The sequence below is a fragment of the Geotrypetes seraphini genome, chromosome 7 (genome assembly GCF_902459505.1).
Source record: "Geotrypetes seraphini chromosome 7, aGeoSer1.1, whole genome shotgun sequence".
In the NCBI taxonomy this organism is placed as follows: Eukaryota; Metazoa; Chordata; class Amphibia; order Gymnophiona; family Dermophiidae; genus Geotrypetes; species Geotrypetes seraphini.
Window position 1 is genome coordinate 139,581,012 of NC_047090.1, and position 27,882 is coordinate 139,608,893.

At 40.8% G+C, this 27,882-nt stretch overlaps 1 protein-coding gene across 2 annotated transcripts in view; it reads right to left on the bottom strand.

Annotated features, from left to right (window-relative positions):
- The window catches only part of WDHD1 (WD repeat and HMG-box DNA binding protein 1), a 140,645-nt gene that overhangs the window by 47,697 nt on the left and 65,066 nt on the right, over positions 1–27,882 (bottom strand). For both annotated transcript variants that reach the window (XR_004540079.1, XM_033951349.1), the window contains exons 7-12: positions 27,580–27,630; positions 23,242–23,337; positions 19,972–20,064; positions 13,434–13,540; positions 3,409–3,550; positions 703–883 (exon numbers count right to left, since the gene is read on the bottom strand). Coding sequence is in view for 1 of the 2 variants with exons in the window: in XM_033951349.1 (XP_033807240.1) it covers positions 703–883; positions 3,409–3,550; positions 13,434–13,540; positions 19,972–20,064; positions 23,242–23,337; positions 27,580–27,630 (670 nt within the window). In the remaining variant the exon portion in view is untranslated. The remainder of the gene's footprint in view (positions 1–702; positions 884–3,408; positions 3,551–13,433; positions 13,541–19,971; positions 20,065–23,241; positions 23,338–27,579; positions 27,631–27,882) is intronic.

The window sequence follows — 27,882 nt, forward strand, 5'->3', positions numbered from 1 at the left end:
ATTGGCCCAGGCGCTTAAGGTCCTTCTCTTAAGCATCTGGGCCAATCAGAACCTTAGGTCCCTCTCTGGCACATCCCAGAATGCACCAGGAAGATCAGCCATTTTGAAGAGGGGGGCCTGCCGACCAGAGGAAGTAGTCATCCATCTAGCCAGCCTTCCTCATAAAGGTACAGGGGGTATACAGAGGGGTTTGTCATGAGCGGGGAACCCTGGCGGCAGGTGTCAGGAGCTTGTTGGGGGTGTCAGGGGACCCCTACAGTGGCAGCAGGAGGGATTAGGCATCCCTCCTGCTAATTTTCCATTCGGGGGTCTTTCTTTGCCTGCAAATGTGGCACGAGGTTAGAGAATCACCCAGTGCTCCTTTAAATATTAATGAGTCAATTTTACTACAATTTTAATATTAATGACCTTGTATTACATTTGCATGGCAGAGTCGGAGACAGCTAAAAAGCTCAGAAAACACCATGATGAGCCATTCTAATAAATTGGCCAGTAAAGTGCTGCCCCGCTAAACTGGCTGGAGCGACCACTGTTAAAGGCACGGTAAAATTTGAGAATCTTCCTCTAAGAAAACTAAAAGCACCATACAATATACAAGCACTATACAAAACACCTGTGATCCTTTTGGCAAATTTCAAAATCAATTAAACTATCTCAGAAGAACTTTATTAGATATTGTAGTCATAGTACATTTGACTGTACCTATTGAGTTGTCATCATCTAAAATGGGTCCATGGTGTCTTAGCCTGCCAGAAATTGGTATAATATCATCATCTTCCTCTACGGCTTTCTCTTCCTGACACTCAACTGGCTCCCGATTCAGAAAATCATTATCATCATCATCAAAAAGGCTATCATAGTCTCTTGTAGCCACACTTTGTACCTTGAATCAGAAAACAGGTTTTAGAAATATAATAAAATTCAATAACAAACATCAGCAACACTTGGATCATCATAACAAAATGGACTCATTGCTCCTTCTTTCAGAGAAACTGTGATACTACAAGATGATCCATCTTTTCATTCCAGGATTCGGAGCTCTGGAATTTGTTATTCCAGCAACTCAGACTTCAAAAGCATCCCAACTAATATTGATTTTAAAACATTTTTTACTGCTGCTTACAACTACTAGCGAGTGGAGTGAAACTGGACTGCACAGTTATGCTTATGTATTTCCCTTTCCCCTTCCCTTTATTGTAACATTGCAATTTCCTCCCACCTTATCTAGCTTTGAAGATACATTCTTTCTTCATGTTTTCCTATACCATTTTACATTGTACACCACTCAGACATCTATCTAATGCACAGGTGTCAAACTCAAGGCCCGCAGGTCAAATCCGGCCTGCCTGGCTGTTTAATGCTGTGTTTTCATTGCCACCTCCGGATGTTTCATCTTCTGGCCGGCTCCCTCCTCCTCATTTCCGCAGTGTGCACAAAGCCGTGAGCAGCAGCTCCTTGTACGTCCCGCACCTCATCTAGAAAAATTCCCTCCGACACTGCTACATCAGTGAGAAAGCTTCTGGATCAGGCAGAGGACGCATGTGGAAGCCACCACCTGCGGCTTTGTGCACACTGGGGCAGTGATGAGGAGGGAGCTGGCCAGAAGATAAAACACCTGGGGTGGCAATGAAAACGTAAGACACCTGCTGGAGGGAGGCACAGAATGGAGGGAGGGATAGGGACGTGTTGGGACTCAAGAAAGAGGGAGCACAAACCAGACAAATGATAGAAGTGAGGGAGGGGGCATGAACTTGGGACATAGAATGAAGGGATGGAGGGAGAGCCATAGAATGTAAGGAGAGAGACAATGAGGGAAAGAGATACTGAGGTGAGAGAGGGAATAGAAAGGGAGAATTGGGTGTCTGAGGGAGAGAGAGAGAGATGGTGCACATGAGGAGATGAAGAAAAAGGAGAATTGTTGGGCAGAAAGAGAGAGGGAGGAAGAGAGAATTATTTGACATGGTGGTGGGAGAGGAGTGAGGTAGAGAGATGGATGGGGAAGAGAGAGATGTCAGACCACTGGAATGGGAAGGAGAGAGAGAGAGATGTCAGACAACTGGAATGGGAAGGAGAGAGAGAGATGCCAGACCATGGAGTGGAAGAGAAGGAGGGGAGAGACAGATGCCAGATTGCAGGGAGGAGAGATGCCAGACAGCAGAAAGGAAAGGAGAGGAGAGAGATGTTAGACCTTGGGAAGAGGGAGGGAAGGAGAGAGATGCCAGACCATAAGAGAGGAGAGAGATTCCATGCAATGGGAAGGAAAGGAGAAAGAGGCCAGACCATATGAGGGGGAAGACAGAGTTGTCTGACCATGGGAGAGGGATGAGATGGTGCCCAGGGATAAAGGGGAAGGGGAGATAGAAGGAGGAGATGGTGCACAGCAATGGATGCGGCATGGAAGAGATAAGAAGAAATGCTTCTTATTGATAGATGGGAAGTGGAAAAGAAAGAGTGAGGAGATGGTACACATGGATATATGGGAAGGCATGGAAAAGTAGATAGATCTTGAGAAGAAAGCAGAAAAATGGAAAAAAGTTGAATGTTAAAAGTTAATGCTAAAGATGGATGTATCCAGACAGATCGGGGATTTTAAATTACAGTCCACTCAAGGAAGCAATACTTTCACAATATTTTGAAAGATGGATGTATGGCAGAAAGTGAAGGCGAGAAAAACAGCAAATGGATAAGGTGGCCCTGGATACACAGTTAAGAGCACATACAGAAGGAAGTGCAGGCAGAGACTGGGAAAAGAAGGTTTGAAAACCAAAATCACCAGACAAAGGTAGGGGGAATGATTTTATTTTAAATTTAGTGATTGAATTGTGTCAATTTTGAGAATTTACATCTGCTGTCTATATTTTGCACTGTTCAGGAAGAAATGCATTTGTTTCTTTTTCTCTGGGGTTGTACTGCATGCAGAGTCTTGAATCTTAGGGTTTCGTTTATATATTAGTACTTTTAGTTTTTGGTCCTGTATTTGCATAGGGGTTATCTGTGTTCTGGTAGGAATGAATGTTAATAAGCAGTGTGCTTTGTGTAATTTAATTTTGTGGTTAACCATTATGTGTTGTTAATAAGATTATATTGTATGTACATATGAAAAATGAATGGAAAAAATGGTATTACAATTAGTATTATTATGGTGCAGAGATTGGGCAGGGTCTTGCCTGTGACTTAGCCTGTGTTTTAGATTTCGGCCCTTTAATGTGATTGAGTTCGACATCTCTGATCTAATGAGTGAGACAGAAAATTCTAAATAAACTTGAACTCTAACTAGTTAACTAAGTAAATTAATCTCTTAAGAACGTCAAGTGTAAGCGGATGTTTGTGCAGCTATATAGAAACCAGCCCATTATTCCTAAAGACATGTTAAAAAAAAAAAAAAGGGAGAAAAATTCAAGATTTTACCTTGTCACTTGATTTCTTGACCTGCCCATCACAAACATTTTCCAGCAGTCCCAGGTTTCCCTCTGTATCTGTATAGGCAATCTGTCCACCACTGGGATGCCAAGCCAAACCACAAATGGTGTAACCTCTGTCATGCTTCACTCTAGTAAAACCCAAATCAACATTTTCCTCTTATATTTTCCATTAAAAATACAGCAGTATAGGTTTTGGTCTACAATAGAGAGGGGGAAGTTTTGAAGGAGGCACTAGGAAAGGAATGAGGAAATGACAGAGAAGAAAGGAAAGGAAAGATTAGACACAGGCACTCCATAGGTTGTGAGAGAAAAAAAAGTATTGAAGGTAGAGATATGGACTGTGAAAGGAAGAACAGAGCTGAAGTGAATGTAAACTGGGGATGGGGCATGGGCTGTGATACAAAGGAATGGGCTGAAGAAAAAGATGAAGACTGGGAGAGGAACTGTGTGGGATTCAAAGAGGAGGGGGCTGATAGGGAAGATCAGCTAAGAAAAGAGTGTCTAAAAAGAGAAAAGATCAGGTTGGAGGGAAGAAGCATTAAGGGCTGAGGGCTTGTGGGGGGGGGGCAGGAAACCCTGGCAGCGGGAGGGAGTGGGTATCCTCAGTTTGTCAGCAGTGTTATTTTTTTATTCAAAGATCATACCAAGAAACCCTCTACATTTCACTATGAAGGTAGTCCTTTACAATTCTTATCTAAAATTAAAATTCTGTGTGTAGTAATAGACAATACCCTAAGGGGCTCATAATTGAAAAACATCCAAAAAACAGCCTAAGTCAGCACTTGGACGAACAGTGTCAAAAAATGTCCAAGTGCCAATAATACAACCGGGTTTTGGATGTATTTATAAATGACCTAGGCCTTCATTACATTACATTAGTGATTTCTATTCCGCTTGTGCCTTGCGGTTCTAAGCGGATTACAAATTAGAAGATATCTGGACATTACCGAGAGAATTGTATAACAAAGATTCATGTACATTACATGATACAGTTGATAGTTACAAATTAGAGGATATTTGTATTTATCCGATGGAATTACATAGTAAAGATTCAAGTACTTACAGGAAACATAGTATTACATAGTAAAGATTCAAGTACTTACAGGAAACAGTGGAGAATAACAATATATTCGGGTAGCTGAGGAGGATAACCTAACATTGAAGGGTTAAGTTTATTGGATGCATGTGGTAGATGCTTATTTAGCGGTCTGGATATTTTTTGGTTGGTATGATTCGAGGAATTGACTAGTGTGTTATTCACAGGGGAGAAAGCATGTACGAGTGGGAGGAGATTAGTAAGTAAGGACGTGTTTTTTGAATAGAACTGTTTTGATTTCTTTTCGAAATACTTTGATGTCTGTTGTTTTGATCATCAGTTTGGTGATGGTGGGGTCAATTTTCGCTGTATGTGTCGCCAGGAGGCTATCGTAAAGTTTCTTATGTCGGGTACCATTATGAGGGGGGAAGGTGAATAGGTTCTGAGTTCTCCTTGATCTGGGTGAGTGGTAGCGGTGTAGGCGGTTGTTTAGGTAGCTGGGGGCAGTGCCATGGGTTACTTTAAATAGTAGACAATAGAATTTGAACTGAGTTCTTGCTTTTAGCGGAAGCCAGTGCGCGTCTACATAGGCGGGAGTGATGTGGTCAAATTTGCTAAGTGAGTAGATGAGTCTGATGGCAGTATTTTGAACGGTCTGTAGTTGTTTTATCATGTTGTTTGGGCAAGGTAGATAGAGGCTGTTGCAGTAATCTAAGGTACTAAGTATGAGGGATTGTACAATGAGCTTGTAGTGTTCTTTGGTAAGGAATTTTCTTATTTTTCTTAGGTTTCGCATGGTGAAGAATGCTTTTTGTATGATTTTGTGGATTTGTGTTTGCATTGTGCAGCATCTGTCTAATTGTATTCCTAGAATTTTGAGAGTGCTCTGTATTGGATATTTGGTTACGTTTACTTCCAGTTCTGTTAGGGATGGTTTTTGTTCCTTTTCTAGTAGTAGGAATTTGGTTTCTCTGCATTCAGTTTCAGCTTATGGTTCTTCATCCATTTTTCTACAGTTTCCAGTGTTGTTTTCAGGCGTCTGTTGGAGATGGGGTCTTGGATGTCGAAGGGGAGGAGGATGGTTATGTCATCCGCGTAGCTGAAAGATGTTATATTTAGGGCGTCTAGGGCAGTGCCTAAGGAAGCTATGAAGAGGTTGAAAAGTATGGGCGAAAGAGGGGATCCTTGTGGTACTCCGCATGGGTTTGTCCAGGGGTCGGATAGAAGATCTTTTGTCTTAACTCTGTATGATCTTGTTTTAAGGAATCCTTGGAACCAGTTGTGGACTTTACCTGATATTCCTATGGCATCTAGTATCTGGAGTAGTATTGGATGGTCAACTAAGTCGAATGCTGCTGAAAGGTCGAGTTGGATGACTAGTAATTTGTTTCCTTTGCTGAGGTGCTGTCTGGCTATATCTAGTAAAGATACCAGTAGTGTTTCTGTGCTGTGGTTAGCTCTGAAACCAGATTGAGTTGGATGCAGAATGTGGTGGTCTTCTAGGTAATTGGTGAGATATTGTGCTACTATACCCTCTATGAGTTTGACATATAGTTGGATAGAAGCGATTGGTCTATAGTTTGTTGGGTTGTCTATGGGGCCTTTGGGGTCTTTTAGTATGGGAGTGATTATGATTTCGCCAAGTTCCGGAGGGAACTGACCTTCCCTGAGGGTGGTTTGCAGCCATATCGTGAGACATGCTATGAATTTAGTGGATGCTGTGGCTAGTAGATAGGGAGGACAGTTGTTCAGATCACAGGAAGATTTGCTGTATTTTTTGTACAGCCGGTAAAGGTCTGACCATTGTGTCGTTGGGAAGTTGTTCCAGGTCCTATCTGCTGAGATGGCTTCGTCTATTGTGGGATTTATTAGTATCTCTTCTATGATGTTTTGAGAGTTGTTGAATGTGGATCTGATTGTGGTGATTTTATTTTTGAAGTGGTCCGCTAGTTGAGAAGCTGTTGGTGTCTGGGTTCCTTGGGTGGCGAGGAAGGGTTTGGTATCAGTGAGGTTTTTTACAATGCTGAAAAGTTTTTTGGTGTCCGGTTTTTCGGTGCCAATGAGTTTGGAGTAGTAGTCTTTGCGTTTATCCTTCAGTTTGATTTTGTATTGTTTGATTTGGGATCTCCATTCTGTTTTATTGTGGTCTTGTTTCTGTTTTTTCCATGTCCTTTCTAATTGTCTGCATTGCCTTTTTAGGTGTAGGAGTTCGGCGTCAAACCATTTGTCTGATGGTCTGCATACTTTGGTTTTTGTTTTTAGTGGTGCTAGTTTGTTCAAAGTGGATTCACTTGTGGAACGCCAGGTGTTTATGAATTCTTTGGGGTTGTTGAAGTCTATTGCTGGATCTACTGTGTCCCAGAATGTATTAGGTTCGATTTTCTGTCTGGACTTGAAGCGTGATTTGCGTGGGGTAGGTTTGATGCTATTATGCTCCCAGTTGATGGTGAAGGTGTACTTGTAGTGGTCAGACCATAAGGTAGGATGCCATGAGCCGTTGGTGATATGGATATTTTGTGTGTTGAGGTTGGGAGATGTGTAAGCGGCAATATCTAGTTGATGGCCCTTTTCATGCGTGGGTTCGGGGTTGAGTATTTGGTGTGATAGGGTGTTGAGGAATGTAAGAATATCCACTACTTGGTTGGAGGTATTATCTTCTAAGTGGAGATTAATGTCTCCTAGGATCAGGTTGTGTGTGGACGAGAGGGAATTCTGGAAGATAAATTCTTCAAGTTCTTGTTTAGAGGTATTCCATTTTCCTGGTGTGACATAACATAGAAGGCAGTTCAGAGTTCCTGTGAGAGTGTTATCAGAGAGTTGGCATGCTAGAAGGTCTAGGTGAGGGTTGGAGTGCTTGGTAAGGACTTTAATGTTGAGGTTGTTTTTTACAATGATTGCTAGACCTCCACCTCTTTTGTTTTCTCTGCATACTAGCTCTAGTTTGTAACCGTTTGGGCAGAATTCGGTAATGCGAGGGTCTGAGTCGGAAGTGAGCCAGGTTTCGGCTAGGAAGAGGCAGCTTAGGTTATCTTTGATCAGCCAGTCTTTGATTAGTTCTGTCTTTGGGCTGATAGATTGTATATTCATATGTGCGCATGTTATTGATGTGAATTTAGTGGGAGAGTGAGTAGTGAGTGTATTGATAAGTGTTCTAGATGGTGTATGAAGTTTTTGTGTGTTTGCCTTAGTTTTTGTTGGTGGTCTTTTTCCCCAGATTGTGGGAATGTTTTCTTGGTTGGATGAAAGACAAGGTAACAGAGTCCCGGGGGTTAGGGGTTTCCTATTGGGTTGAACCAGTCTGTGTGTTGTTGTGAGGATAGGTATAGAATGTGTGTGATATCCTGCTGTTTTCCATTTTTCTATGAGAAGGGAGAGCAGTAGTAGGACTAGGATGAGTTTGGGTGTGTGTGATGCCATTTTTGTGTGTGGAATGGGGTGTTAGTACTAAAGTTCTTTGCTTTGTTGGTGTTAGCTGTCTTTTGCTATGCCTATAAGTAGGGTTCGTGTAAGAATTTTGAGTAAGTTGTGTGAGTGGATAATGGGACTTGTTCTTGGTGTTTATGAATGTTTAAACTGGATGTTGCAAGATGTCTATCAACAAGTTAAATATTACAAGGTATTCCAACGCTTGAGAATAACCAACTATTACAAGATATTCCAACAATTAAGTAATGTAATGAAACATGTGTACTCCCCTAAAAAAAACCCTAACCCTTTTGTACTGCTCTATAAGTGGCTCCTGCAGCCATAAGGGCTGGGGTGGTAGATAGGTGGGTCTAGGAGATTCTGGAGGTGGTTTGGGGGGGGCTCACCATTACCTATAAGGGAGCTGTAGTTAGATGATTACGTGGCATCCTTTTTGTGAAGTTCACAGCAGTGCCCTATAAGGTACCCCACTGTTTAGGTGCCCTATGTGGGTGTCCTGTCCATCACTTTGCAGACCCCTCCCACGTCAAAAAGGTCTGTTTCTAGGCGTTTTGGACTTGGGCAAAAAGTTGGATGAAAATGTGTTATAAAGATAGACAATTTTGTGATTTGGACGATTAGGCGGCTTGGCAAGAAAAAAAAAATATTTTTTGGACGTATTTTTTAAAAATGTGTCCTACGCTGTTTTTTTACTTTGGACGACTTGCGACTTAGACGAAATAGCCTTAGACATTCCTTTCGATTAAGCCCCTCCACGCTTTCACTCACATATCTCTAATTTGGTCTCATCATCCTTCTACGCTCTCCACCAAATTCAATCCATTCGTTCAGTTCTTCAACAAAGTTTACTCATGTTTTGAGCAAACTTGGATTACTGCAATTCTGTTCTCATTGGACTCCCAAAATACCAATTACATCATCTACCATTAGTCCAGAACACTGCAGTGAGATTACTTCATCACTGTTCTAGGTTTGATCATATCTCGCCGTTTCTAAGATCAGAACACATCCTTCTGGTGTCATATCGCATTGCCTTTAAATATAATATCCTTTCTCATCAGATTCTATCGAGTAGTCTTCCCTCATTTTTATATAGTATTCTGGTTCCATACTTGCCACAAAGAACATTATGATCCTCACAACAGTAATTATTGGTCATTTAGACAACTTTTCTTGGATTTCAACAGGAATTCCTAATTCTTTGTTATGGCTCCTACTCTCTGGAATTCTTTGCCTTTTTATCTTTGTTCAGAGAAATAATTTTCAACCTTCAAGGTACAATAAAAGACATATTATTTCTCTTTGGCCTTTAGTTCTTAATATACTTCTTCCTGATGGTTACTTCTCTTGTGGGGCGGAACTGAATTCTTTATTTCCTCATTCACCACATTGTTCATCCTTCTTCCGCAACCTTTTTATTTTTATTGCAATCCACCGATTCCCTTTTTCCCCATGTTCTCAATTGTTTTTCTTCACGTTTTGACTTACTTTTTTTGTTGTTGATTGTTTTTACCTTAATTTTTTTTTTTTAATTTTAATTTTTTTAGTTGTAAATTGCATAGATTTGCCTCTTGGTTTTATATTTGCGGTATATTAAATAAATTGAACTTGAACTCATGAAGAGAGGGATGGGAGTGGCAAGAGGGATGAGACTAGGAAGAAAATAAAAGTACCTGTATGTAAACCGCTTTGAGTATGGTTGTAAACCTACAAAAAGGCGGTATACAAGTCTCAATCCGTAAACCCTTCTGAGCTGTTCTGGATGCAGCAGTTGTGCTACTGTCTGAGTATATGAGATATATTCTCTAGTTGAGGTCTGACAGAGGGCTGTATCGACTGTGGTACTGTGGTCAGAGAATTGCCTGCCCTAAAGTGGGCATCAATGATAATAAAGCTGTTGCTTCTGGCAGAGACAGTGTCCCTTCTAGGGTTAATGGATGCCTATTGCCTAGTTCTCAGGGAACTGGAGTGTCAATGCACGAACCTTGATGGCGGGATCAGCTTCAGCAGAGCCATTGAGGCCATTGAGCTTTATTTTTTATGCAACTTGCATGCAGAAGGGAACTCTGGGAGGTCAAGTAAGTCTCAATGAGTGAACTTGGGCACAGTTGGTTAGCTCCAATTGTCCTTATGCATGTAACAATTGTAAGAGAAGCCAAGATTCGACCAGCCTCTGACTTCAGTGAAAGAGGAATTTTTGATAAACCATCTTTGTCCACTTATGGTTCGAACTGAAGCATTAGTTTGCGTGGCTCGGGAACAAATCTGAGCCTGGAAAGCTCTCAAAATTGAGTACTGTGCTGCTATAGTCTGCAGAGTCTCTTAACTCCTGCAGCAACTCTGGGATAAGATCTATCAACACCATTACTTTAAACAGATGGTGTACTGTCAGTACACCCCTCTCCCTGCTCAAGGGGACTACAGTCTCCTGACCACCAGTCTCTGTGCGAGACCTGAATCCTCCAGGAAGGAAGGGTCGCTCTGGGACAGTAAAGATATGGAATCTGACTGCCAGTCCCCCCAGTCTTTATCTGACTGGACCTCTGATTCCTGTTCTGGAATCTCAGCTGGATAGAGTGCACTTGGAGAGGATAACTCCCCTTACGGGAACACCATTTCTCCACCAGTTAAAGGAAAGTAAGCTTTCCAGAGCAAATTCACAAATTCCAGGGTAAATCCCTGACCAGGGGCTTCCACAGCGCCCTTCAGGGCTGCTCTTTGCTGTGTCCTGGGCTCCACTGATTCCATGCACCTGTGCTTCACCCAATCATCCTCCAAAGTGTTCCGAGGTGTTCTTTTGTCAGAACAAGGAGTCCTCTGAGATCCCCCAGCCTTAAGGAAACCAGAAGGGGCTAAGCCCGAGGCTCCCGCCCCTCCCTCATGTGCCCCGTAGTACGTCATCCACGGCCACTGTTCTGCCGGCCATCCATCACAAATCTGGTATAATATAGGGGTATCTCCACTAGAAGAGTCCATCCCAAGTGATTTGGGGCAAAACTGAAGGGATTTTGAGGTAGATAGAGGCTTTTAATAAAAATTGGGAAAAGCTAAAATGGTCGCTGCAGCAGCATGGTTGCATTAAAAATGGCCCTGGCAAACCCCCTAAAGCAGTGATTCTCAACCCTGTCCTGAGGGATCCCCAGCCAGTTGCGTTTTCAAGATATCCCTAATGAATATGCATAAGACATATTTGCATGCCTGCCTCCTCCATTATATGCAAATCTCTCTCATGCATATTCATTAGGGATATCCTGAAAACCCAACTGGCTGGGGGTCCCCTAGGATAGATTTGAGAACCACTGCCCTAAAAGATCAAAAAATTCTGGGAAAGTGTTTATATACAGTCTCCAAAATACTTAAAACCAGCAAAATCAACCCCCCCCCCCATGATTTTTCCCATAGTACTCACTGTCTATCTGTGCTGAGCTAGGGTGCTTCAATTGTCACCAAAACTACAACTAGAGAAGACATTGCCTCAAACAGCAAACCAAGTTCACTTGCTGGGATCTACCAGTCAGACTTAAAAGCCCGACTGAGGCCTCAACCCCCGTGGATCCACACGCAAGCAGGGGGAGGAATTTACACAACCAGCACCTGCTGGACCAACACCAGGGCAAAATAGCCAGCACTCAAGCACCTGATAAATCAGAATGAGTTAGCTTTAAGGGAAACGAACCCAGAGCTCCACAAGTCCAAATACAAGCCTGAGGGTTGCCTTGCTAGCTGCTGACTACTTTCACAGAGTTTGTGTCCTCTCCTAGGGAGAGCTTCTCCAGGAGCACTGGGAGCCTCTCCAGCACCAAAAGCCTCAAACTCAAATAAAAATCCTTCCAATTAATAAAAGGGTATCAAAGCAAATCAGAATCACACCTTCTCACCTCGTTTACAGAAGAAAAAAACTGAAGGGGGCTCTAAAGCACTAGAGGTGGAGCTGGAGAATGCAAATTTCATCCTTCTATAATCACCTCGCGAGAAGGTGAATATCACCTACTGTTATTACTCATATGCTCTTTGCACCTGAAAACAAATTAGCTCAGAAGCTGCACAGTTAGCCCATCATGTGCTGGAGACAGAGAAATACTGAGGAGCTAAGACTATATAACCTTATTGGGCAGAGCTGCTTCTCTGTCTCTATCAGCTGGTTAGCGAACATAACCCACAGGTTCTGGACTGGTCTAGTAAAGCTAAGGAAGCACCTTTTCCAAATTAATCAAATACAGACATGCTGAGTCACCAGTGCAGAAAAGGCACAAAAATATAACAAAGATCAAATGAAGAGAAACTACTAGTGGGAAGTGTAGATTTTTTTGTTGTTGTTTAAACAGTTTTTTGCATTGAATGTTTTATCCATTAATACTTAAATTTAAAATTCCTACATATACTTAAATCATCCATGTGATAATTTTTACCAGCTGCACAACAGCCAAGATGTTCACCTCCAAAATTTGTCAGACTGTTAATAAATATTTATACTGGTGTTTTTAACTACTTCAGAAAATCAAAACATTACTGTGAAATGCCTGCAATGTAAGATGACCTCAGAATAAGAGCTTTAATGTTGCATTATTTGTTGCATTAATGTTAAATTATCTCTGAGCTCATCCAATCATTCATTTGTTGTTTTTTGTGGTAGTTGTATTATTATATCACTAGTCTTTAAGCCTGTTACATTAACGGGTGCTAGAATAGATGTGTGTGTCTGTCTTTCTTTCTGTCTCTCTCTCTCTCTCCTTGGCCGTGGTCTGTCTTTCTTTTTTTGCTCTCTCTCCTTGGCTGCTGTATGTGGCCGCTGTATGTCTGTCTGTCTTTCTTTGCTGTCTGTCTCTTTGGCCGCTGTATGTCTTTTTTTCTGTGTGTCTCTCTCTCCTTGTCCACTGTCTGGTTTTTTGTTTTTTTTCTTTCTTTCAATCTCTCCCCCTGGCCTCCTATCCTTCTATGTGTGTCTTTCACTGCCACCTTTTCTGTCAGTCTGTCAATGTCCCGTCTGTTTGGCCCCCTATCCTTCTGTGTGTGTGTGGAGATGTCAGGGGGATGTCGGGGGAGGTCCGGGATGTCAGAGGAATATTGGTGATGTTAGGGGGATGTCAATTATTGTGCCCCTTCTCCCACCTACCTTTTTTTTTTTTTTTTTTTTTTTTTTAAATCAAGCGGCAAACGGCACAGAATAACTGCTGCTGAGTAAAGTAAACAGCCACTCGCAGCAAATTGAACGTACGTGCCTCACGTGCCGAACACTTTACCAACTTCTCTTCTTCTTACAATACAAATTTCTCTGCCAGCCACGGAGCTACGGACGCATGGAGCCACCAGGTTTGAGTGCGCATGCGCGCTAAGGGAATTATTATAGCAGATATACTGAAGGACTTCATAGTAATGTTTTTGGTTCCTAGGGCAGGTTTTGTTTTTCTGGATCAGTTTCTGCCTGTACATTTTTGTTTTATATTTATAAATGCTCATAGTGCTAAAACTAAGTGAAAAGATGTACAAGGTATTTACTGTAGTAAACCTGAATTTCATGCCTTGAATATAGTAAGAAAAGTTATGCATACCTGTCTATGCATTGCTTGGTCACCACATTCCAGATAACAATGCAGCCATCAATACTACCTGCTGATAAGTACTGCCCACAGGGGGACCAGGACACAACATTCAGGATCTACAAGGTGAGACTAATATTATTACAACATACAGTTTATAAGGCATGACAAAATCTTTGTAAGGAATTTTAAAAACAGCAGCGTCCTACTCATTGCACTTCCAAACAATTTGAAACTGCTTCAGACTCATTCTAGGCCATTAATGAAGGGGAACATTCAACAAAGTTTGAATTCCAAACACACTGCAGCAACAGTTTACATGAGACTCAAAACTTGTATCTCATTCTGGACTGAAATAAGTTAATAGGAAAGACATTACAAATAGTTCAAAAATTTGTCAACATAGAGTATTGGCCTACCCAGTGGTCGTACCTACATACAAGTCTTCAGTTTGGCCTCCTAAGCAAGAACTCTGCTCCAGGAACCATCCAGAGCTGAGAATGCAGTGGAGGGGTATTCACAGCCTCTTGGGGGGAGGGAGAACAATTTTTCCAGGTGCAGATATCAGCTGCAACACCTAGAGGTCAGACTTAGGGCACATAATAACGACTCATTTTGAAAACCTTAGACACAGGTTGCTGGGAGCTCGAGTTTTCCCCAGAAGCAGCAGTTGTGATTGCAAAACAGGCAACTTCAAATATATAATTTTTGGAAAGGAGAAGGCTAAATAACTTGAATTGGTTTTTAAAATGACTGTTTTTCTTAGGTTTGAAGTTTTGTGGAATAATCGATATGCTCTGTATACAATTTAGACTTATTAATGCAATGTTTGGAGATTTTTTTTTTTTGTTTTTAATTTATTTATAAGATTTTACATTATTATCAAGCATAACTTGTACAGAAAGTATAATCAAGAAAATATAACATTTAGGTTGACTTCCAATCCTAATAATGGATCAAAGTATAAAGGAAAAAAGAAAACATTCCTTATCTTAATCACACACTAGTCCTCAATTGGGATCCAAGGTTAACGAAAAGGGTAATTAAATTGAAGAAAAAATTTTTAGAAAGAAAATTACTGAATCTGTGCTGATGCAGAGCTAATTATCACTTAGGTACATTTGGTATTCCACACTCAAGACGTTTCAGAGAAAGAAAAGCAATCAAATGAGCTGGTTCTACAAAAACATATTTAAAAGAACGATATCTGATGACACAGCAATGTTTGGAGATTTATGAGTACAGTAACTGAATTATTTATGGTGTGTGGAGGTTTTTTGGCCTATGATGAATGTGAGCTTGCTTTTCAGATAGTTGTAGCTGTGCATGCAGCTTCCTTTTGAACTGAGGTCTTTTTATCTCCATAACTGTTATAGATTTGAAACTTTATGTTCTCCATCATTGCATAATTTGAAGGTAGGATTTTTTTATTTTTTTGGGGGGGGGAGATTTTCTGATTTCAATTACCCTCAATATTGACTTGATAAACATAACATCAAGATATGTTAGGGAGATAAACTTTCTAGATAAAGCTCCATAAAGCAGTCCTTGCCTTCAAGGAACCAACATGATGGGAAGCAATTCTGCAGCAGATCTACTTCTTAGTGGACCACATGATCTGGTACAAGAGGTAATGGTACTGGTGCCACTTTAACATGACCAGATTTGATTTCATAACTGGGTTAACTAAACACAGGAAATCCAATATGTTAATACATAAGTTTTGAAAAGGAGACTATGATAAAATGAGGCAAATGGTAAAAAAAACAAAACCAAAACCCAAACAAACCTTCAAGGAGCACCTTCAAGGGCAAAGAGAGACTTTGAAAAGAAGATTGCCTTGGAGGCAACCCTAAGGAAGTCCCTGATTGGGGAGGAGCCCGGGGCACCTTAGGGCCCTCCCCGTGTATCACATGATGCACTGGGGCGGGCCCTAAGGCCCAGTCACGTCAGAGGAGGCCGAGGAGCAGGAGGGACTGAGCACCGCCCCTGCTCCCAACTTTTACAGGGAGGGGGGACAGAAACGGGGAGGGGGGTCAGCGTCCGGTGCCAGGAGGGAATGGGCATCCCTCCTGTCATAATTTTGAAGCGATGGGGGTGGGGGGGAGTCGGCAGTCAGTACGAAAGCTAGAGGGAATGGGAATCTCTCCTGCCATAATTTTGAAGCCGCGGCATGGTTCAGGAAGGGAGGGGGCACGGCTTTTTTTTTTTTTTTTTTAATTGGGCTGATATTTTACATGTATAATACATGCAAAATATCAGTGTCATTATAAAAATTTAAAAAAAAATAAAAATTTTAACCAGGCAGACCTGTCAGTAACACAATTACCAACAGGTCTACAGCAGTTGGATTTTAGGATAGTAAAATCTGATTCAAAATAGCCAAGCAATTGTTAGTGAATCAATCGCTTGGCTATTTTGCATGGGATTTTACTAATTTGTATGGGTTGGATCGGATTGTTAAGTGGGTGGTGGGCCGTTTAGTGAATCAGGTCGGGGTACGATCTTAAAACCAGTAAAACTTAGGCGCCATTTTAGAATCATAGTCTTTGTCTCCACTACATCTACTGGGTGACTATTCCACACATCTACCACCCCTTATGTAAAAAAAAAGTATTTCCTTATATTACTCCTGAGCCTTTAACCTCTTAACCTCATTCTATGCCCTCTCACTTTGGAGTCTCCTTTCAATTGAAAGGGACTTGCCTCATGCATATTTATACCACACAGAGACATTTAAATACCTATCATATCTCCCCCCTCTCTCACCTTTCTTCTAAAGTATACATACTGAGATCTTGGCAAGTCTGTCCCCATACACCTTATGACGCAGACCACCAATCATTTTAGTTGCCTTCCTCTGGGCCAACTCCATCCTGTTTATATTTTTTGGAAAGTGCAGTCTCTAGAATTGTACACAATATTCTAAATGGGATCTCACCAGAGGGCATCAATACCTCCTTTTTCCTACTGGTCATTCCTCTCCCTATGTACACAACCATCCTTCTAGCATGAAATTGCCTGCAATACCGAGATGTTACGACGAGAAAGACTGTCTGCAAGGTGAGATCCTTCAATGAACAACTGAATAAGGGCTCAAAAGGAGTTACCACCAACACTGATAAGACCACATTGAGGTCCCAAGGTGGAATGCAGGGCCAGATCGAGAAAGGAATAAGATAGACTCCCACAAAGGAAACAAACAACATCCAGAAGGGAAACCAGAGGAGAAACCCCTGAAAGCAGGACAAGGTCACTAACTAGACATTCAGAGAAGACAGGGCAAGCCATTGTCCAAACTGCCCTGTAAAAACTCCAGAATGTTTGGATGGTAACAAAGTCTTTAGGGGAGCAAGATAATGGTCAGCACACCAGTTCTCAAAAATATACCAAACTCGCACATAAGTGAGTGAAGTTGACCTCTTCTTAGAAAAGAGTAGAAATAACCCTTTTTTTATAGTCAGCCATGCCCTTTCAAGAGCCAAGCCAGAAGCAAGAATTGTGCTAGATCCTTCCATCCACACCAGAACCTGTTAACAGATCATTCCAAACAGGCAGTTGCAGGGGATCTTCTACTAGTAGTTGCACGAGATCTCTGTACCGCAATCCTCATGGCCAATCTGGAGCCACCAACACCACTCCATCTGTTGGATGACTGCCCCAACAGGGACCACCAGAAAGAAGATTATCGAAGGTAAGAATCTAATCTTCCATTACGATGAAAGGAATTGCAATTCTCCCCCAAAGCCTTGTTCTCGGGAAGTGACTTAGGGCAGCAATCCACCACGCTGGCCAAAGTCATCCAGACCTTTACAAAAAGTAGCTCACCCTCGTGTATAGAATCCAGAAGGGACATACCAGAAATAAATATTCTATGACAAGGTGTGCATTAGAACAAAGGCACCTCTGAAAATCAAAGGAGTAAATGCACACTGAATTTCACCTGAGAAGATATGCATACACATGCACTAAATTCCAGACAGCAGTGTTAAACTGAAACTGTCAGGTTTAAAGGTATTCATGCCAAAAGAAGCTACTGCCCTTTATTATCTAGTAATTCCTTCATTTATTGATTTTGAAAAGAAACTGCTCCTAAAGCACTTGACACATCCTGAACGTCAGTCTCCAGAGAACAGCCTAGAGAAAGGACCTAGTGAATTCACAGAACTAACAGCCTGTTCTGGAAGACACCATCTCTGCCTCCCCTAACAAAGTTCCAGCCCCATGTGCAGCACAAGCTGAGGGAACTGAACATTCTAGAACTCCATGCATTCACTCACAGGTATCAAACACTGGAAAATACTACAGCTATTCCTCACTTACCTACCTACCTGGTTAATGACTAGTTGGTGGAAATGGCAGCATGGCATCCTAGCGGTAAAGTGGGACAGAAGCGATCTTCCTACACTCCTGCCCCATGAAAACTGCGATCAAAAATGGCTGCCATGAGTTTATGCAGCAGTCTCTTGAGGAAGATCACTCCTGCCCCACTTCACTGCTAGACCACCAGAGCTTTAAGGTAAGGTGTGGAGGGGTCCAGGAGACAGGAGAGGGTGGAACTGAAGACACTCCTCACTTGAGCAATTTGCTTAACAACCGTGTCCTAAGAAAAACATGCAGACAATTACTACAAAACAGGGAGCAATCTTAGCAACAACTTTTTCTCTGAGCCTGTACTCCATTTCTAAACTTGAACTCACCTTTTTATTTTCTCTACATTCAGAGTGCAGGAGTTACTTCTCAGCCAATATTTCAGATTGCACATTTGTGTAATGGTTTTTAGATTGAAATGAGAACCTTCTGCTCTGCACAAATTTCTTGCTAGTGGGATATGTCTCTTTCTTAGAATCTTGAAATAAGGTTTCATTTTATTTTTGTTGCTTCAATATATAATTTGTCTTCCAAGGGCAAGTTCCAAATCAGTCTTTGAATGGTAAAGTAACTCTGATTTAAAAAATAATAGTTGTCCATCTCTGTTTCGCTTTTCTTTTAACAAGGTCCACTAAGAAAAGTGCAGTGTACATCTGAAGTTCTATAAACTGCTTTCTCTCTCTCTATTACTACAATGCAGTTAGTGACAGGCAAGTATATAATTCTAAGGATTACCTCTCAACTTACGTTTTGGGTTTTTTTTAGACCAACCAGCAAAACAAAACAGTTGCCTCATGAACTGCCTCCAAGGAAAAAAAAAAATGAACACATCTCCTAAGAGTAAACTGCTAGTCTGGCCGGAAGGAACTAAAATGGTGCCACTGCTACTGCACTTCCAGTACTCAAGCTTAAAAGACCATGAAGAAAATCCAATTCAGTTCTAAAGTTTTGTTAATGAACTGCAGCTTATTATGCTCCTAAAAGGATTTTAAAAGCATTGTTTTATCCTGCCCAAGTAAAGCAGGGGTAGCGCAGGAGTGTTACTTTCAGGACTGCCAGACAAATCGTCTTTCATGAAACCTTGGAGTATGACTGTTAAAAAAAGAAAAGAAAAATGGCCAGTCATTTGGCTGCAAACGAGGTAACCATTAGAGAGAGCAATGCACCACACAAGAAACTAGGAAAATTAAATAATTCTCTGAGATCCCACAAGGGACAGTCAACAGAGACCAATATTTTTCTTAATACAGAGAGCCAAATAGCATAAAATAGAAAAGAATAAAAAAATATACTTTTGTTTTACGAAAGACAAAGACCCTGATTCTATAAATGGAGCCTAAGCTAGGCAGCCAGATCAGTGGTACCTAGTCAAGTAATGCAAGGAACTCAAAATTAAAAGCTAATTAAAAATAAAATAACACTATTAATTATGAGTTCTGTGTGTAACACGTTGAAGCACCTACATCAAGGCGCCTACCGGGGCCTACCCGCACCTACTGGAAAGTGGGCATAATTAGTTGTGGAGAATAGACCTGGTATGATTTAGACATCGTTAGGCATTTGTATAAGGTACATGTAAATTAGGCCTACTATACCAGCATCTAAAATTATGATGCCTACTGACATCTAAGTCGAGTTAGGCGTTGTTTATAGAATTGCATCTAGTGGTGTCTAACAGTTGATTGACAACTGTGCCAAGAATTTCTGCTGGGAAAAAAGCAAAGTGAAAAAAACCTGGGTCTGTTCAAATATTTCCAAGGTTATCAGAACCCTACCAGGTTAAAGCCCAGGATCTACATTGTAAATTATCACCAGCGGCTGGAGACAGAAAAATACTGAACATCTGTGCTTGCATGGTACCCTTAAAGGGCAAATCACATGGAACTATTTGATTTGTCTCTTTCCACTGGTCAACGGGCACAAAACTCACAGGTTGATGACTAGTCTAATAAGAATACTAAGGAGCAGTTTAGATGCCATTGATCAGTTATACAATTCCTATCCTTCTGATGCCCGATGCTGAGTTGGCTCTAAATCTGGACCAGATTATTTTGTCCAGGCTTATGCCAACTGTATGACCCTTATTAACCTATAAACCTGATTATATAACATACATTAAATATTTATTTGGTTTAATTTATTTGCAGGAGCCATTTAAGAAGTGCCTGACAGCATGTACCTGAGTGAGGAAATCATCAGAAAGATTAAATTGATTGCTCCATGAATCTCTCTCATACAGTTGCACAGATTTCTCTACTGGAATTGCCAATAGCTGGTAAAGGAAAATATGATATGAGACCAACCCGTCTAAAATTATTACCATTACAAACTAGATTTCTAACAGAACATAGTAAATGATGGCAGATATAGAACCGAACAGTCCATTCACCCCCATCCCCTTTTACAAAACCTAGCGCGGTTTTTAGCACCAGTCACGGCGGTAACAGCTCTGACACTCATAGGAATTCTATGAGCGTCGGAGCTGTTACCGCAATGGCCAGCGCTAAAAAACACACTATGGTTTTGTAATAAAGGGGGGGAGAGGGTTAGTATGCAAAAGACACTGAAAAAATAGCCACCAGGTCAGGGGTGTCCAACTTGCGGCCCAAGGCCCCGTGAAGAATTTTGTGTGGCCCTGGTCAAGGGCGATGCAGTGTTTTCCTCTGCTGCCCCTGGGTGTTTACCATCTTGCCGGCTCTCTCCTCTGTCTTGTTGCAGCGTTTGCGCATTTGTGCAGCCTCAGAAAAATTTTTTTAGGCCAATGCGGCCCAGGGAAGCCAAAAGGTTGGACACCCCTGCACTAGGTCATGTTCTACATAATATTGCCAACTAATAGCATTTTTTTAAATTTTTTTTTAATCTCATATTTGAATAGAGCAGTTTTCCAACTAACCTATTTAAAATATTACACAGTCCTATTTTATTTTTGTTTTAAACTAACTACACATCATCTCCCTCATTCTATAAGAGTCTATCAAAAATAAAGTACCAATTGAGTGCATAAGTTATAGAACAGCAAGGGGGCATACAAGGGAGGCACATGGGCTGAATAAGTTATGAGCTAAAGGGATAAATGTAGGTGCATGCATTAACACCTGCTATTGGCATATAGAAACATAGAAGATGACGGCAGAAAAGGGCTACAGCCCATCAAGTCTGCCCACTCTGCTTACCCACCCCCCTGTCTATGCCCTAATGACCCAATTTCCTTATCTTGACCCTCGTAGGGATCCCACATGGGCATGACATAAGTGGGCATATCTAAATGTTGGCACTTAAGTGCAATTTATGTTAGTATTCTATGAGAAACTGGGCACCCAGATGCCATTAAACAATGAGCAAGCTGCATCTTGGTGCCCATTTTGATGACCTTTATAGAATTGCCCCCTAAGTCGGTGTTTATAATTCAAGAAGAAAAGGTGGGAATGAAGAGAAACGTGCATCTCCGTTAAGGTAACCATGTGCATTTTTCACTGCAAGAGGAAAGTCACTTTCTGTTAGTAATGTTAGGAATTGCTCACTTGGGGAGGGGGAGGGGGTTCCCCGTAAAATTTAACCCCCCCCTCCGTAATAATTTATCATGATTGTATCTGACACAGATCTGGTCTTGCTCTTAGGATATGTGTATTTGCACCCTCACTGCTTATATAAGGTCTTTAGTTAATTTTTGTCAACCATATTGAACTTCACAGTATATCGCAATATACAAATAAAAATGTGTTGTGTGTTGTTATGTTATATGATATGAAAGGAATAGTAAAATTAAAAAATAATGCCTCTATTGCTTCATGGTGTGACCATGCAATTCTAGTTGCCCCATCTCAAGAAGGAAGTACCAAAACTGGAAAGAGGTACAGAGAAGGGAAATCAGAATGATCAAGGGGATGGAACAATTCCCTTTGGGGAAAAGTTAAAGAGGTTAGGGCTCTTCAGCTTGGAGAAGTGACGACTGAGGGGGATATGATAAGAGATCTACAGAATCCTGAGTTGAGTGGAACAGATAAATGCAAATCAATTATTTACTCTTTCAAAAAGTACAAAGACTAAAGACACATCATGAAGCTGCACAGTAATATTTTTTAAACAAATAGGAAAAAATATTTTGCTCACTGCATAAATAAACTCTGGAACTCACTGCCAGAGGAAGTAGTAAAAGCATTTAATCCAAACCTTTTTTAAATATTGCTACATTAATTCCTGGAGGCAAGAGTCCATAAACAGTTAAGGTTGAGATAGAGAAACCCACGGAATAAGTGGTATGGAATCTTGGTACTTTGGGGTATTCTCCCAGATACTTATGACCTGGTTTGGCAACAGTTAGCAGAATACTGAGCTACATGGGCCTTGGGTCTGACTCAGTATGGCAATTCATATGTCTTATGTAATGAGACTTCTGTTCTATGAAATACACTGGGAAGAAGAAGACCTAGAATGTTTACTGCATCATAAAATTCATTATAGAAGTCAGCACCTAACAAGGTTCTAGTGCACTAGTAGCAATATCTGCCTCTAAATTTGTTTTTACACTATATTCTACACTATGTTATTATGTTCAATGCCTAAGCCACATTATAACATTTGCTTCACTGTTAAATGCACTGAATATGACAGAATCATTTTATATTCCACACTATACATACATGACAATCCAAATCATAGTTACTAGATCCTAGGGTCCACTTTCGAAGTCAGCACCCCAGATAAAGATCTGAATGCCATTGTAGACAATATGCTGAAATCTTCCGCCCAATATGTGGCAGCAGCCAAAAAAAACCACATAGCCAACTGTCTGCCAATACTCAGCAGGAAATAGGCTGCTACTCCCTGCTGAATATCCAGGTCAGCAGCTAACCCGGTGACCTGCTATGTTGTGTGACAGTCGGTCACCCAATATTCAGTGGGCCACTGGCTAAGTTCAGAGGCCAGACAGACCTGCCTATTACACAGGTTTATCTTTGGGCTTAACTAGCCAGCTTATGAATATCAGCTCAACCAGATATGTCTCAGTCAGCCAAAAAACTCCAAAAATTCAACGCCAGTTGCTGGATGCGACACGAGCATTGTTATTCTTCAAGTAATATATAAAATATTCGACCTACAAATTTTTTTTTTTTTTTAACAAACTACCTACTTTCTGCTTAAAGAACAAAAATCCTCATCCTCCATTATAATTAAAAAGCAAAATGTGTTGAGAACATATTACATTTTATTGAAGCAGTTCTCTTTTCAATTAATATTTCCTTAAAGCAAGTGACTTCAAAATGTGAGTTCTACTAAGAACCTTAGTTCTATGCTAGGAATATTTACAGTGATCAACATACTAGCATTTATCTACATCCTATATATATACACATAATAATTATAAAAACAATTTTTTTAAGTTGGTAGAATGTCGCATCCCCAGCACAGACAAAATCACTTCAGTTTAGAATAGATGAATGTTCTTTACCTTTCCACTTTTTGGCTGCCATGCAAGCCTGCAGATAGACTTCACATTTACCACATCATTACATTTCTGTAGCAAGGACCAACTCATCTCACATATCTGGAAATGGCACATTAGAAGACATTTTCTTATTTCCACACTTTGTAACCGTTTCTAAAATGGTTCATCCTACATTTGGACATTTCTTTATCAAACCTAGTCTTGCACTGATATGCATAATTAAACAGACTCAACAGCAAACAATGACAATCATGGTAAATAAAATGCAATGTGGTTTTGATAAATAGACCTCTTAATTTCACTAATTCAATGTTAAGTCAGTTGATTGTTACCCAGCATGATGGCATATGTATCAAAAATCAATTAAGTGCCCAGAATGTTTTCAAAGATGGACTACACTTTTCCCTCGGTATTCACGGGGGATAGGGGCAGAGCCGGATCGCGAATGGTGAAGTACCGCAAATAACTTCTCGTCCGGCTCTGAGCAACCCCCGCCTCCCTCCCGGCATCCCGGCCTTACCTGTGGTCTAGCGGGCTTTCGGGGCTGGAGCGATCTTCCTACGTTCCTGTCCCGTACAGATCACCAATAGGAAATGACTGCCATGAGTTCTTGCTCTTATGATCCAACCAAGTGTTTCCCAACTTTTTCAAACTCAAGGCTCACCTATTTTTCCCCTTCAGGTTAAAAATGACACTATTTCAAACGTGCGTTCTTATTGAATTGGTTTTTGCATCGCGGTTCATGTGGAGCTTCTACACATTGGTACTTTTGGATTGTTTAGCTTTTCCATGTATTTTCCACCCTAGGACTAGCAGGGACCCGAGGAAGACTTTCTTGTCAAAACATGGACCGTGTTGGGCCCAATGCTCCCAGCGAACTAGGTTCTTAAGGTTTATATGTGGATTGCTATGTTGACTTTTTTATATATATATTTTAATAATAAAGTCCATTTCAGGAAAATCATCTCTCTCCACAGTGTTTTTTTGGGTTTTCTCACCTATTTTTCAAACATATCTTTCAATGCACCAGCTTGTCTGGATATGAGAGAGGACTTAAATGGCCAAAAGAAAAACTAGGAATGCACTGAAAGCCTCATTATAGGCTAGAAGCACTCAAAGGAGGGGAGGAAAGAGGAACTATTATGTGAAATGTGCGAATAAAGTAGGGCCCAGTTATCCATGCCATTCATGCTGCCTGTTTATTCCAGCATTCCAGAGCTCATGCTGCATCTAGGAAGGAAAGAGGCATGTTTATCTACATAAGTGCTCAGAAAGGAGCTTTGCATACTATAAAGCCATTGCTGGTGTCTCTTGTTGCTGCAAGGTGCTGAGAGCAGAGTTCATGCACTGGCTTAAGACCATGGCACATTGACTGGGAACACTGACTTAGCAAATCTGAAAATGTAAATTGCACTTAAACCTTGACTGAGAACTTACTGGACTGTGCACTCATTACTAATGGTATTGCCCACATCTGAAATGCAAATTTATGACACCAAGCATCTCGAAAATAATAAATGCTAAAGACATGATTCCACAAGCTTGTCTTCTGCTACCTTCCTTCTTTTCTATCTTACTATGACAAAGTGAGACTATGGGAAGAGTGAGATTCCTATCTTTGCATATTGCCTATGCACTGTGAAATACCATCAATCTTTTATGATACACACAGATAACTGTTTGCACAATTTAACAATTATCCTAAACTAAAATCACTGATGTAGGACAAATTTAAAATCCTTTACTCCCAGGCCTTTTTGCAGTCTTCTTCTCTATGACTCATTAAGAAAACAGCAGCAGTTGATTAAACATCTTCCTAGCTAGTTAAGTCCAAGCTACTGGAGCAAAGAGTGCTAAAACAGCTATAATTTGCCCATTTTCTAAATATATTCCTCAAATTTAAGGTCTGTGTATAGGTCTAATGGAAAGGTCCAGCATCTACAGGGACCTTGGATTGTTCCTAATTTTAAGGTTATCCATACTGGGGTATGATCATATATCATTGTGGGTCCTATTACTGCCTCTTCCACCTTAGAAAATAAACCAGTATCTATCAAGATATAATCCAATATAGAATGTGTTTGGTGAGCATTGGATAGATAGGTATAATCTTGGTGATTTGAATGAAGTGTGCATCATATATCTAAAAAAAAAAACCAATGTGTCCCAAATCAAAGGGATTTAGTTGGGTCAGTTTTGTCATGGGGGAATCTCAGGTATAGCCAGAATATTGAATATAAGTTTATGAAACACACACACACAAATATATATATATCTAATATAATAAAATGCTAGGCCGCGCATGCGCAGTTTCTAAGTGTGTGCCGCTTTTCCGTGAGCTGTAGCGACACATAGGAAGTGCGCATGCGCGGCTTCTGGTCCATCCTGCTGCTGCGTGTTCGTGCATCACAAAAGCTTCCCTGCTCTCCACCTACCGGCCGAAGCGCGAGCGAGCTGCGGAAGTGGTGGTGGCCGGCCTCAGGTATCAGTTTGACGTTAGGATGGTGGGGTGGGGAGGCCTGCGGAGCCCAGCAACTTTCCGCTGCCCGGGACCCGAGTCATTTGCCGCCGCCCCCCCCCCCTTCCGTTCCCGCGGGCACAACTGGCGATTTAAGCAGCGTATGTATCAGTGTTCACACGCTGCTTCGGGCCCTTCTACTGCCCTGATTTGCTCCGGACATACACACACACACACACACACATATATATATATATATATATATATATACACACACACACACATATATATACATATCTACCTGTATTATCACCACCACTTGTTTCTGTGACACATATAATATGGCTATGGAAGCCTTTTGTAAGTGTAAAGCACGTAAAATCTTTTTGTGTTTAATAGGTGAACCAATTCCATCCACATTCCAGGTTATAATTTTTAAGCTGTTATGTGCCATCAATTTAAGTTCGAGTCCTAGCGACTTGATCATCATCATTAAGTTTTTGTGGCAGAATACAGAAGTAGATTGCAGGGCCTTTCTTCTACACAGTATAAATTCGATGTTGTCGCTGTTGTTGCATCAAACGTGATCCTCTGCCTCCAACACTGCTAATCTGCTGCTGCCCAGATGGGTGGTATAACGTTAATTTGATATCTCCGCTGAAATCTATCTGCCTTGGGAGGCCCTGCTAGTAGTGAAACTATCAAAGGCATAGCTTTCAGCTTCTCAGATGCGCGCAAGCCTCAATGGCACGACAAGACCATGTACCATGACTGGAGAATTTTTAAGCCATTCATTAACTAGAAAACAACACAAAGAACCCAGTTAATTACATTTTAAAATAGGGGATAACGACCCAGCCTCCAGCATCCCAAAGCAGTAAAAATACACCCTTCCAGAGCCAGTCCCTTCCCCTGCCCTTCCCTTGTTTGGCATCTCTCACCCTTCCCTCGTCTGGCATTTCTCTCCCTTCCCTTCCCTCGTATGGCATTTCTCTCCCTTCCCTAGTCTGGCATCTGACTTAGAGGGGTAGGTAGCCAGGGTATACTTTGGCACTCAGCTATTAGATTGATTTTATGTGCTAGGTTGGCTCAATCCATGTATTTTGTAGTCATTCAGTGGTATGGATGGCTAAGAAATAGCCTAGAACAAGACTGATAGCCTCTTGCAACTGCTGGTCTTGTGATGTTTGCTCTCATCCTTCTCTCATACGTCATATTGTCCAGAAGTTAAGGTATTTTAGGTGAAAGTTTATAGAATCAATTGTAGATAGACTATTAGCAGTGGTTATCATCTTATCATTCCATCTGTAATTCATGAGCACCTTCTTGTCCATTTTGTCTGTCTTGACTAGATTGTAAGCTCTTTTGAGCAAGGACTGTCTCTTCTATGTTTGATGTACAGCACTATGTATGTCTAGTAGAGCTATAGAAATGATAACTAGTGGTAGTAGTAATTGTGAAAGAAATGATAATTACAAATTTTAATCAAAATGCAGCTCTAAAAACATTAAAGAATAAAAAGTAATGAAAAGGTAAGAAATATAAAATACAAACTGAAAAATTGCAAATTAAAGAAACTAAACTGCATACAGAATAGCCTTACTTTTTTACATTTCAAAATTTTAACAAACCACTCAACTCAAATATCCTCCCAACCTTTTTTGCACAATGTTTAGTGTTCTACAATTCTGCTGATGCCTTCTAGACCCTCAAAATAAAACCCTCTGGAGAAATATAAAGACTGCAAATAATGTGATCTGTGTCAAAATAGGCCCTGGTTTCAGTTTAAGATGTCTATCAAGGGATGCATATTTTTCACATGACTGGGTAAGAAATTAACCCAAGCCTCCAGACGGTAGCACAATTAAATGGAAAGTGTTTACCTGCTCTGCGATATTCCAGACTCTAACAAAACCATCACAGCTGGCTGATGCCTGTAAAAAAATATATATCTATATCAGGACAATGATTTCTGTTGCATAGAAATACAATTTTATTTTAAAAAACATAAGTCATAAAGAATTTTTGATGTCTATTAAAAGTTAATTTTATTCTACTTAGTAACATATATATTCTAAATTCCTCTCCTTTACAAGTTCTCAAGTTTATTAGGTATTTATATACCACCTATCAAGGTTAGCTAAGCGGTTTTACAATCAGGTATTCAAGCATTTTCTCTGTCTGTC